We start from the raw sequence: 13,826 nt of genomic DNA, 5'->3' as shown, positions 1-13,826 counted from the left end.
ATATGTAAATGTATTTGTAGTATACTATATAAATCTTGCCAACCCCCAAAAAAGCAGCAAATCTGTTGACTTGGTTTCAAAAATACATCTGAATAAATCATTCACAAATCGATCTAGTAAAGATCTGGTTGCACCAGTTAACTGTCCACAAGAGGGGGAGATTATCAGTGAATATGGATTAAATAAGCTCATTAAATGAACATATATTATATGAATGCACAACATTTTGGATACTTTTCTGATCTTTTTTTGTGTCATTTTTGAAGCTTGAAAGCTTCAGTTGGCATTTGTTTTAATTACATGGAAAAGAGCGACCAGCACATGCTTCAAAATTTCTCCTTTTGTTGTGTCTTTTAAAATGAGATGAGATGAGTACATAATGACAGAGACAACTCTTTTGTGTGTGAGACCAAGGTTCCTCTCATTAAGCATTGCATACTAAATTCCAATTTCAAATCAAGGGGTTTTGCCTCATACTTTTCTTTTTTTGAACAAAAACAAACATCACTTTGGAGAAAGGTCCTTAAGGCTACGGGGCGATGGCTCATGTGACTGCTCTGCTCTTTCAAAAACCCTCATGTACATTATCTCAGCCACCCAGAAGGGGTCACAAACAGACCGTCCAACCCCCTGGCGCTCTTGATAAGAAAGCCATGAACTCTGTCCGAACGCATTTCATTCTTTCACAAAATGATCACACTTTTAGCACACCATTAAACTTTTGTTGGATTGTGTTTTGTCTGGTATCAAACTAAATTTGTAACTCGGTAGCTTAATGCACTGCCTTTTTTATCACTGACGATTACACAGTTCAAATGATCCTTCATAGCTTGAGGAACATTCAAAAGCTTACCTTTACAATTCAAAGATTTATATTGCAATATCTGAGCTAGAAAAATGCTTTGTACAGCGTCCAATAAAAAAATTAAAAAAACTCTTGTATTAAACAAGCTGCTACAGTAATGTGAATAAAAGGCTCTCTTAAGAAAGATTACTTGGAAAAGAGAAGGACGTCATCTAGAAGCATTTCAAGGATGTGGAAGTTCTGGGGGGTTTATTCCAGGGGTCAATCAACTGGAGGTTTTCTGAGGTTACATTGCTAATTATCCAGCACTTCCTTCAGACAACTATTCGAACTTGAAAATGTCATTTTGCAAATCCCTGGTGTAAATATTTGATTTACATACTGTAAATAGTGGTGACTGCAAGAGTAACTGAGGAGTGCAGGTGATGAGTGTTTGCTGTCCTCTCTTACCCTGGATGTTGTAGAGTCGGAGAGTGTGTGTGATGTGCGTGAAGGTAGTGGTGACTTCAGAAAACAGCGGCCCTTTAGTGACTCGAACCACCGGCGGTTGAGAGGGAGAGTAAATCTGTGTGAGAGAGAAAGAAAATCAATGTGAATCAAATCAAACTCATAAAATCCCCTCAGAGCAGAGCTACCAAAGACACTGCATGACAAAACTGCCTAATGTCCTGATGAAAAATGAAACTCAGAGGATGAATCAGAAAGATGAAACTTATGAGGTTTCCCAGTGTTTGGGTGGATAGCAGATAAAGCTGTGAGCAATGACTAAACTGCCGTTACGTTTAGAACTCCAATCAGCGGGATGACACACTTTGATGTTATAAGTTTGAATGAAACTTTACAAAAAATACAACGTTCCAGCAAATTCTCACAGCAATCATTTTGTTTGCCACAAATTTACCACAAGCCAGCCACAAATAAAGTTTTTAGAGGAGTGGGTGATTTATAACCCAGTTTTCCATGCACCGCTATTCAGCAGCGGTTCCACGGCTAAATAAATTATATTTGGTTACGTAAGAGAGGTGCAATGCAAATAAAGTTTAGGTATTATAATCATACATTTAATATTAGTAATTATAAATAGTACTAATGTTAATATTCCTTTAATAATAACAATAATATTAGTTGTTGTAGTTGTTACATGAAAATCTTGAAATTATTTATTTTACAATTTGAATGACAATTTAAACTGGTATTTTCTGCACCCCTATTCAGCAGTAGCAAAAGTAGAAAGCCGAGTAGAATGGTGCAATGCAAATAACAATAAAAATAATTATGTTATTGCTATTATTGTTATTAAGGAAAAGGTAGGAAAGATGCAATGCAAATAGTATAAAATAATAATTACAATAATAATACTTATATAATATCAATGTTACTACTACTATTACTACTACTACTACTACTACTACTAATAATATTATTATTAAAAAAATAGTAATTCAAAATGAAAATCCAGTCATTATTTATTGTACAAAGTGAATGACGGTATTTCCTGCACCACTATTCACAATGGTACCAGCATCGTAGGAGAAGTGGTCAAGCTGCGGTGCTCATGGGAAACCTGGGTTTGAGTCTAGGTCTAATCATGATTTAAACCCAATCCACTTTCTCTTGATTTCCTGTTTCTTTTTACTCTATCTACAATGTCTACAAATAAAATGTAATAAATAAATAAATACAATAATAAATAAAATAAAAATCAATACAATTGGACAGGATTGGACAGGATTTGGAATATCTGATCATTTGAAGAAAAACCCAAAAATTAATAGATTATCAAAATAGTTTTTACTGTTGCTTCTTTGTCAGGCAGGAACAGGTAGGCGCCGCTCTTGTCTTTATTGCTGGTGGTGCCATACAAAACAAACTCCACCTTGACCAGGTGCTCAGAGTCATCCTCCTTCAACCTCATTTTCTGTAAACAAGAGACGTTTGAACATTTCAGAGTCATACCTAGATGTATGAGCTTACAACAAACCCAGAGAGCTGCGGTCTATGATCTAACCTCTAAAAGTCCTGTAGCTGTAGAGATGGAGAGTTTCAGGTGAGGATTTTCAATGTGCACAGGAGCCGCATCTTGTTGGTAGAACTGCCGGAAATGCTCCAGTTCACTGATTGAAATCTGCCTGCCATCCTGAAGAAGCATGTACTTAGCAGCTTCTGTCCTTGGCTCCATTCCTTCCATCAGCTGGTACACGCTCAGTCCCAGAGGAGCAGCTTGAGCCACAAACGACAACTGTCGTGGAATAAACAAACACGTTACAAACACCATGAACTGGCATGAGGAGCATTTAGATGACCTCAAACTTCAAATATGGACTAGTTTGAAGAATCCACAATCCTCCCATTGCTCTTTTTCATAAACAATACACGCATAACGCTGTGATATGATGCACTGATGTAGCAGATCTCACCTGGAAGACATCGGCAGCAGCATGACTGGCATCATTCCACACTGCGCTGACTTGAGCACGGACCACATGACCCAGAGCATTCAGCACGCGCACTTTAGGAGTCGTCACATATACTGTAACCATGGACATCCTGGCTTGCTCTGTGGGGTTGTAAACCACCAACAACCTGGGAACCGCAAAAAATTAAGCATATTTATGAAGCATTATATGCCACACAGATTCTGCTGCCTTTTGTCATCCACTTCATCATGTTCATCTACTTCAACACATGTACCATGAATCCATTTTTAACTCAACATTATTCTATATTGTGCTAATTATTATGCGATAAAGCACAACAGCAAGGTTCCCAAAGTAAAAATCCTATTAGTTTTTTTTCTATAGAAAAATGTATTTTTAAGAAAATTAATTGAAAAAAATGGAAGGAATTGTTGATTTACCTTGGTTTTTCATGAACTTCAAAAATTATTTTGCGAGGTAATGCATCTTGGGATGGCTGAACATCATCCTGTAATACAGAACCAGCAAAAATGTAATGTTCACATAGCAATTACCAAATTTCGGAGTGATGCCATGTTATGGATGTACAATATGAACGCTCACCATCTGAAGAAAGGGATTTGAAGGATCATGGAAGTATGTTTGTTTGTCCTTGAGCACCAACCAGTGAGCTGAGCTCACAATCACTCGCTTCACATTCAGAATAGAGTGAAGCAACCTTAGAAATAACAAAGATCATGATGCTTTACCATGTTTTTACCATGTCTCTTTTACCTGATAATATCAGATAATAAGAATCAGAAGTTCGAACGGCTGTGCAGAGCACAAGTGAGCGCGATCATCTCTTCCTCTTTACTACTAGTTTTAATGCGAAATAAACATGAATGAACATCTCCTCAGGTAATCGCCCAATCAGTGTTTTTTTAACCACAGAAAGATGTCAATAAAACTGTTTGTAAACAAAATGTCACGTAGCATTTCATTTACATCAGGCAAGTCATCAGTGTCCACAGCTCGTTAGTTCACTAGAGAAATTAAGTCTATAGAAGAGCATTTTGCGAAATTTTTGACTATATATTCTCATCATATTTTACTTTACCTGTTAGTGATGTCCATCTCTTCCTCTTTACTACTAGTTTTAATGCGAAATAAACATGAATGAACATCTCCTCAGGTAATCGCCCAATCAGTGTTTTTTTAACCACAGAAAGATGTCAATAAAACTGTTTGTAAACAAAATGTCACGTAGCATTTCATTTACATCAGGCAAGTCATCAGTGTCCACAGCTCGTTAGTTCACTAGAGAAATTAAGTCTATAGAAGAGCATTTTGCAAAATTTTAGACTATATATTCTCATCATATTTTACTTTACCTGTTAGTGATGTCTTAATTAATTAATGTATGTTTAAATAAATCTGTTATGACAGCCACTGTGTAAATATTTCAACAACAAATAGAAATGTTATAATTTAGAAGTTAATTTAAAAACTGCATTACGTGCAATTGACATGTTTGCATTCTATCTTTATTTAGTAAACCACAGTTTAATATAAAAAATAATAACAATTATGTTGAGTTTTCCCCCCGTTGTAACGAAACCATACCGAACCGCGACGTCAAAACCGAGGTCCGTACCGAACCATCTTGTTTGTGTACTGTTACACCCCTAGTAGGGATACATTACATCATTCAAAAGTGAGAGTAAAAACCTTTTACGTTTTGACTTTTTTAATATTTCAAATAATTCTGTTCTTTTGAATTAGCATTCATCAAAGAACCCTGGAAAAAAATAACAAATATTATATAAACAACTGTTTTCAACATTCATAAAAATAAGAAATGTTTTTTGACCAAATTAGAATATTAGAATTACTTCTGAAGGTTCATATGACACTGAAAATTGAGTATAAAGACTGATAAAAATTCAGATTTGCGATCATGGGAATACATTTTAAAATATATTAAAGTTTAAAAAAAATAAAATAATATTTCCAAATGTTTTTAACTCAACATTATTCTATATTGTGCTAATTATTATGCGATAAAGCACAACAGCAAGGTTCCCAAAGTAAAAATCCTATTAGTTTTTTTTCTATAGAAAAATGTATTTTTAAGAAAATTAATTGAAAAAAATGGAAGGAATTGTTGATTTACCTTGGTTTTTCATGAACTTCAAAAATTATTTTGCGAGGTAATGCATCTTGGGATGGCTGAACATCATCCTGTAATACAGAACCAGCAAAAATGTAATGTTCACATAGCAATTACCAAATTTCGGAGTGATGCCATGTTATGGATGTACAATATGAACGCTCACCATCTGAAGAAAGGGATTTGAAGGATCATGGAAGTATGTTTGTTTGTCCTTGAGCACCAACCAGTGAGCTGAGCTCACAATCACTCGCTTCACATTCAGAATAGAGTGAAGCAACCTTAGAAATAACAAAGATCATGATGCTTTACCATGTTTTTACCATGTCTCTTTTACCTGATAATATCAGATAATAAGAATCAGAAGTTCGAACGGCTGTGCAGAGCACAAGTGAGCGCGATCATCTCTTCCTCTTTACTACTAGTTTTAATGCGAAATAAACATGAATGAACATCTCCTCAGGTAATCGCCCAATCAGTGTTTTTTTAACCACAGAAAGATGTCAATAAAACTGTTTGTAAACAAAATGTCACGTAGCATTTCATTTACATCAGGCAAGTCATCAGTGTCCACAGCTCGTTAGTTCACTAGAGAAATTAAGTCTATAGAAGAGCATTTTGCAAAATTTTAGACTATATATTCTCATCATATTTTACTTTACCTGTTAGTGATGTCTTAATTAATTAATGTATGTTTAAATAAATCTGTTATGACAGCCACTGTGTAAATATTTCAACAACAAATAGAAATGTTATAATTTAGAAGTTAATTTAAAAACTGCATTACGTGCAATTGACATGTTTGCATTCTATCTTTATTTAGTAAACCACAGTTTAATATAAAAAATAATAACAATTATGTTTAGTTTTCCCCCCGTTGTAACGAAACCATACCGAACCGCGACATCAAAACCGAGGTACGTACCGAACCATCTTGTTTGTGTACTGTTACACCCCTAGTAGGGATACATTACATCATTCAAAAGTGAGAGTAAAAACCTTTTACGTTTTGACTTTTTTAATATTTCAAATAATTCTGTTCTTTTGAATTAGCATTCATCAAAGAACCCTGGAAAAAAATAACAAATATTATATAAACAACTGTTTTCAACATTCATAAAAATAAGAAATGTTTTTTGACCAAATTAGAATATTAGAATTACTTCTGAAGGTTCATATGACACTGAAAATTGAGTATAAAGACTGATAAAAATTCAGATTTGCGATCATGGGAATACATTTTAAAATATATTAAAGTTTAAAAAAAATAAAATAATATTTCCAAATGTTACTGTTTTGCTGTATTTTTGAAGCTTTGATCAAATAGTGAACACAGCTTTTTGTAATATTAGAACTTTTGCAGCTAGCCAGTATGTGAATGCCCAACCAGATATGAGAATTACCAATATTTTTTCAGTAAACGTTATTCTTTTAAACACTTTCTGTATAATGTATAATAAGATTTTTTTTTTCTGATAGTTGTTTTACTAATTTTTTTAATAATCATTTAGGTTGATCAGCCCTAGAAAATTTACGATGTTTTCTTTTAAACATATTGGCGGTCTTTTGTTTTGTGGATATATTAATACATTCATTATTTTGTCATTGTGCAATGGTTATTAATCAGATGGCAATGACTGCTTTACGAGCAGTTTGAAAGTTCTACCCGATTGACACTTTGGGACGAAAAACAACAAACGTATGCAAATATTGGTGTTAGTGAAAAGGTGGCATATGTCTTCTACACATTCACTTTAAGATATTTCAAGAAAGAGGCACTACCTGGTTCCATAGTCTACAACGACCCAGTCTTTGCCCGTGCCCGTGATGGCATCATGATGTTGGAAGAGACCTAGATTGCGTCTGGCTTCTGTCAGTAACTTGTAATTATCCACTGCAGGGTAATCATTGGGCTGGCCGTACTTCTGAATGTTGGCCAAGGTCAGAGAGTAGAGGACCTCAGCTACCCTGCGGACAAACATGAAGTGACATATGAAACTCCCTCCCATGCAAGATCAAAAGTCCCCTCAAATCCACACAGAATAAATTCACAGTGTTACAAGAATCCATCTGGCATCAAAATACCTCCTGAATCCGGCTAATGTTCACATTCCAGTAAAAGAAAGATAATAGTCTGGTATGGTCACTGCTGTGTTGGGAGTGTCCGAGTGAGAACAACAATAACAGCAGAATCTCTCCACATTATAGTAACAATACAGGTGTCATCTCTACAAATAATGACCTTCTCAAATTTTCTACAGGAGATGAAAATCTATAGCTGGGCGAACCTCACAAAACCTGTTGAACATGAGTCATATTTCACATCTTAAAAAAAAGACAGAAAGAAATTAGGCCTATATTTGTTCTTTAAGGCAGTGCTTCTCAACCAGGGGCCCAGGGCCTCAGCAAATTTCCAATTGGTACGCAGGAGGACTTAAAAAGTATTTTAATTAAAAAACAGGGGTAATATATTAAAAATAATCTAACTCTAATCTAAATTAAAATGCTACATATACATTAACTATCAATAATAACTAAATCAGTAACTAATACCTAAAAATCAATAACTGTTGATTATACAGTTCTTGGGAGGACTTAAAAAGTATTTTAATTAAAAAACAGGGGTAATATATTAAAAATAATCTAACTCTAATCTAAATTAAAATGCTACATATACATTAACTATCAATAATAACAAAATCAGTAACTAATACCTAAAAATAAATGGACAAAAACATATGGAATCACAAAATTAATGATGGTTAATTCTTTAAAAACATGAATGCTCTCAGTTTCTTTAAAACGTCTGAAAAGAAGCAGCTTAAATACAGGAAAATGTTTAGCCTGCATTGGAGTGGGGCTTTGATTATTATGTTAAACAGCGGAGGTCTTCAAGTCAAAAATGTTAAGAACACCTACTTTAAGGAAATTAAGCCAATTTTTGCATGTGAAAATATGTAAATTATTTTAAAATAAATACATTTAAATGTACAGAATTCACACATGATATTAGCAGTTGCTTTACTAGTTTTCTTTAAGCTGATTTAAATAAAATAATTGTATTACAGTAAAGAGAATCTAATGAGAACATTTAATTTCCAGTAAAATGCAGGTAACACATTTTATTTCTTTATGAAAAATATCATTTCTTTCTTTCTTTCTTTTTTTTAATGTTGGGGTGAAATGTGACATGGACATGTTTTCTTGAGATTGACCCAGATAAGGTTACAGTGAGTGACATTTTAGCGACAAGTGCAGAAAAGTATGGCCTCTAACCTGCGGTAATATATTAAAAATAATCTAACTCTAATCTAAATTAAAATGCTACATATACATTAACTATCAATAATAACAAAATCAGTAACTAATACCTAAAAATAAATGGACAAAAACATATGGAATCACAAAATTAATGATGGTTAATTCTTTAAAAACATGAATGCTCTCAGTTTCTTTAAAACGTCTGAAAAGAAGCAGCTTAAATACAGGAAAATGTTTAGCCTGCATTGGAGTGGGGCTTTGATTATTATGTTAAACAGCGGAGGTCTTCAAGTCAAAAATGTTAAGAACACCTACTTTAAGGAAATTAAGCCAATTTTTGCATGTGAAAATATGTAAATTATTTTAAAATAAATACATTTAAATGTACAGAATTCACACATGATATTAGCAGTTGCTTTACTAGTTTTCTTTATGCTGATTTAAATAAAATAATTGTATTACAGTAAAGAGAATCTAATGAGAATATTTAATTTCCAGTAAAATGCAGGTAACACATTTTATTTCTTTATGAAAAATATCATTTCTTTCTTTCTTTCTTTCTTTTTTTTAATGTTGGGGTGAAATGTGACATGGACATGTTTTCTTGAGATTGACCCAGATAAGGTTACAGTGAGTGACATTTTAGCGACAAGTGCAGAAAAGTATGGCCTCTAACCTGTGTACATCAGTAAACTAGAGTGACACAATTATCCATGGTTTAAATCTATTATTTTTACCCAAATAGATCTTTGAAGTAAGTTGATAAAGCAAGATGGTTTCTGCAGATCAAACATTTCAACATTTCTACTGCATGGTTCACAGACCATAGTTAAAAGATAAAAACACAGTACATGTGACCTACATATTTCACATCAAACATACATCTGCTTTCTTCTCCCACAAGAACAGCCAAACATTGACTTTAATAATTAATTAAACATGAAATGACCTTGACTTGAATATCTCTAATCAATCTACTGTGTGTGTGTGTGTGTGTGTGTGAGAGAGAGAAATTGAGCAGAGCTGAACAAAGTACAATTTGCTGAGTGAAAGAAGCCATCGTGTAGAACGGGGAATAGTTTAACAACTGCATACTGATGAAAACTGTCTCCAGCCTACATTTAGACACCCATAAAAATGCAAATACTGTCTTAAATAGAGTTCTCCGCAGTTATCACGTTTTGCCATAAACAATGAAATGCAGGACAGCCACTGACATACACAAACACATACATACAGGATGTATAGAATACATAATATCAAAAAAATAGTTTTAGATAACAATGACAACACTGCTCTACTGGTATATGTAAACAAAAATGTCTGTAGAGGAGCATACAGAAAAATCAATATGTATCACTGCAACGTCTCATTATCTAGAACCAAGCTAATTAACAAGAGCTACAAAGACATTTCAACATGCTGTAAAGGATAAATAAAAAAGAAATAATTAACAAGGAGTTATTTCTTTCACATTCCACAAATTAGCGATAATATTTCTTATTTCTTAATAGGATCAATTTTTATCTTTCTAGGGCCAATATCATGTTAGAAAGAAGTCAAGGAGAAAAGTTTGTAAAGCACCCACAGATGAGAAGATGGCACAGTCAATGGCCATGGTCAAATACTGAATAAATACTAAAGCCATTGAGTTGGCGGCTCAAAACAGACTGCTTTAATTTGCTTTGACCTTGTCACAGGGCTTCAGTCTTATCATGACAACACAGACATGTGACCTTCAGCTTTGTGTGTTAATTAGCAGCATACAGCATTGCAAGAAAAGATGGTAATGTCTGTTATCACAAAGCTCCATTTCCTATAGACAGACTCAGTTCAGGGGCCAGTTGCGTAAACTTCTTAGACTAGTCTTAAAAGTTAGTCATCTATTTTTTTTTAATCAGTTACATAAAACTTGAAAATTTGAAAAATGCTATTTTCATGACTGCTAGTATATGTGTGTTAGGTCATCTGTATGTTAGTGTACTTATAAAAGTTGATCAAATAAACTTTTAGCAGATAAAAACATTTCAAATTTACAGTCTTTTTCTGATGACCAAACAGACCAAAAATATTTGGGTCTCTAAACTCTGAATATTTAGAGAAAAAAGTAATCAGACTTTGAATAAGCTGAATTTCCAGAAAATGTCATTAGTTTATACAATATGAATTGCAAATGTCATTGCACATATTAGCATGGCATTCTGGTTCATAATTAACTTTATGTTAATTTTGAACTCATGGTCTCAAATGCAAATCAAGTCCAGGCATATGGAAATGGTATTTTTTATTGTTTCAACTTTTGGACATTGAGACCCATACCAAACATTTTTATGCAGTGCATTTATGCAGATTAACGCAGTGCATTTCAAATTTGGTTCTTCACATTTTCTCGTTGGTGCAATGAATAGCATTGTTGGTGCTACAGAGAGCAAGAATCTTTGCTTCCTGTAAACTTTTGCAGATAATTTTCCAATGTGGTAAAACTTCTCACTGATCTTCTCTTTCAGCAATGAGTATCAAACTTTTGTTCAGTTGCACACATTAAAACGTAATAACTCAGTTTTATTTATTTGCTGAAGTCAATTTTTACCTCCATTTGGCACTTGGCAAGTGTTAACTTGTGCACTGTCACTGTAGAGATTCACGTAGTGCATTTGGATTTGTTAAAGGCTTACCTGAGGTGTGATTCCAGCACTCTGTCCAGGCGTTTGTAGAATGGCCGTGAGGTGAAGTATCCGCTCCAGTAGTGATCGTCTCGATCCGCATAAGTGAAAAAGTCTCCACTTAGCACAGGCAAAGCCAACTGGCCCACATTAATGCCAACCGGATCCATGCCAGTGCTTTTACGCAAGGCCTCGAAATAATCTGAAATAGTTCCAAATTGGGCCTGCAAAGAGAAACAAAAGAGATACATAAGAAAAAATAAAGGCTGAAAATATACCAAGACTTCAAAGTGTGGCCAATTGACCTATCGGTAAGCCCCTCCCCTCGAACGCAGGTGAGCCAATAGCAGTCGAGTATCAGTTGCACAGGGAGCGGAACTCGGACATCTTTAGGTTTCAGCACCATAGAGAAACATTGGAAGATCCGAAGCTCGCATCGGATTCATGGTGTTTATGCTACAAAAACTGAAAAACTATGTACCTAGGGTACTTGTAACACTAATTCCAGTTATCCTGAGAGGATAGGCAATGAAATTTATTTTATTCCATTTCCTAAATCCAACCAAAACAGACCAAATGTCCCTAAGCATTCAACCCCAATCACTATGAAGACGAAAACGTTCATTTTCTGGTTGTCATACTCTCATTAAGTTACACTTTTCATCTGCTCATGCAGAACGTTAATGTCATATTGTGCTTTAGCAAGGTATCTCTGGCTAAAACTAGCTAACGGTAAAGTTAGTGAGTTCATGCTAACGTACAAACCTAAATAGCGAACTGTTTCACGTCATGTACCGTGCAGTGAAAGACAAAAACACATAAACGAAGGTCTATATTAGACGGTGACTCTCCAAATTAATCTGGTTAAATATAAATTAATTTAATCTTACTCTGCGGTATATGAACAGTGTTGATCCTGCATGTTGTCATTGCGATCGTGACAACCGTAAAATAATTCTCCCGTTTGCATTGTGATCTGCATTATTACATATTTATTTTAATATATTTTATATATCCCTCCATGGCATATTTAAGTCCCACTTGAAGGTCCATCTGTGTCCCAAATTGATCAGAAACACCTCGGAAGAAGGTTTTCCCTGACAGCTGTCATTGTAAGACAGTGAGCAACTCCATTTGTTTGTCCAAGTGAGCAACAGTAACTAAGGGGGGTGGGGCTTACCGATAGGTCAATTGAACGAAACACTGAAGTCTGTCTAAGGATACTAGACCTGGACATGAAGCTCAGGGTGAGAATTCATGTAGTCAAAGAGTTTCTGGTAGTTATCAAACTGTTGGTCCCATTCAACAGCTTCAGTGTAGCGGAAATCATCTCCAAGTGGTGCAAGCAGCACATTGGTCCGAAAAAGTTTGGATTTCTTCCTGTACTGGTCCAGTAGCGTCTGAGCTCTACACATGGAGAGAATAAACTAAGTGGAGGGGAATCTAAAACTAATCAGAACTGAGGGAACACAAATCCACAAACAATGACACAAAAAAGGGATTAAAAACTGTAACTTATTGAAACACACAGACCTTTTTAAGACATAGTTAGAAACAATCATTGTTATTTCTAGGTCGCCATGAGTAAATATGGTAGCTCCTAATGTCTGTGACTGGTGTGTATGGCTGTACCTCTCCTGTACGTTGTTATCTGTGATAGCCTGAGGAGGAATTCTCCATGGACAGCTGATTCTTCCTCCCGGCAGCCTTTTAAAGTCAAACTGGCAGCAGATTTTTGGGTCAGGACCACATGTATGGGGAACATCGTAGCTGTAGAATGGCATCATGTGACACAAAATATCTGAACTTGAGTCCTGATCTGTTGAAATCAAAAACAAATGCAAACTTACTAGTCTTGTGTGGCCACACTGGTGAAACACGGTCTACTGTTAATAGCGCAGCGATAGATGAAGCACAGATTATGCAGGAATCACTTTCAAATCAAGCAGCTCTCAGTCGGTCAACGTCGCAAATTTACAATTTCAATTCTGCACCTAAAGACTAATATATTTCAGTTTTACAGTTAGTATTGTTATTACGCAAGTAAAATAAAATAGCATCATACAATAACTCTGAAACTCATTTCCTTTTCTGCTGATGTCACCAAGCCCTTTCAATTTTGGGCCTTTCTTGAAAATAAGTACACAACACCCACATTCCCTGATACAACCAATTGCTTAAAGATGGATCAATTCCTATTTCCCCCTGTTACATGCTGAAAACGTTTAGTTTGCACATAATTCAGATTACGATTTTGACAACTACGAGTCCATTCAGTTTCAGGGCTTTAAATCATGAAATGATCCACTAATGTCAAAATCAAATAATATTTTATTTGCAATAAAAATATTCAATTACCCATTCAGCACAGCATGTGCTCCAGAGTGACCTTCATAAAAGCTGTGCGAATAAATAATGCAAGATTTTCCTTTAAAAAAGGGACCAGAGTAGTCTGGCTGTCTGTTAAATGGTGATATATGGAATTACATTGAGTAGAAAGCTAATTCAGCCTGGCATTGAGAGCACGC

At 34.8% G+C, this 13,826-nt stretch overlaps 1 protein-coding gene across 1 annotated transcript in view; it reads right to left on the bottom strand.

Annotated features, from left to right (window-relative positions):
• man2a1 (mannosidase, alpha, class 2A, member 1) overlaps positions 1–13,826 on the bottom strand; it is a 74,577-nt gene that overhangs the window by 29,147 nt on the left and 31,604 nt on the right. The window contains exons 7-16 of the mRNA XM_016249043.1: positions 12,931–13,117; positions 12,528–12,705; positions 11,311–11,522; positions 7,157–7,342; positions 5,541–5,655; positions 5,378–5,445; positions 3,223–3,388; positions 2,814–3,044; positions 2,601–2,723; positions 1,256–1,370 (exon numbers count right to left, since the gene is read on the bottom strand). Coding sequence (XP_016104529.1) covers positions 1,256–1,370; positions 2,601–2,723; positions 2,814–3,044; positions 3,223–3,388; positions 5,378–5,445; positions 5,541–5,655; positions 7,157–7,342; positions 11,311–11,522; positions 12,528–12,705; positions 12,931–13,117 — 1,581 coding nt within the window. The remainder of the gene's footprint in view (positions 1–1,255; positions 1,371–2,600; positions 2,724–2,813; positions 3,045–3,222; positions 3,389–5,377; positions 5,446–5,540; positions 5,656–7,156; positions 7,343–11,310; positions 11,523–12,527; positions 12,706–12,930; positions 13,118–13,826) is intronic.

Source organism: Sinocyclocheilus grahami, unplaced genomic scaffold (assembly GCF_001515645.1).
Source record: "Sinocyclocheilus grahami isolate Dianchi unplaced genomic scaffold, SAMN03320097.WGS_v1.1 scaffold904.1, whole genome shotgun sequence".
In the NCBI taxonomy this organism is placed as follows: Eukaryota; Metazoa; Chordata; class Actinopteri; order Cypriniformes; family Cyprinidae; genus Sinocyclocheilus; species Sinocyclocheilus grahami.
This window is presented reverse-complemented; position numbering and strand designations above follow the sequence as displayed.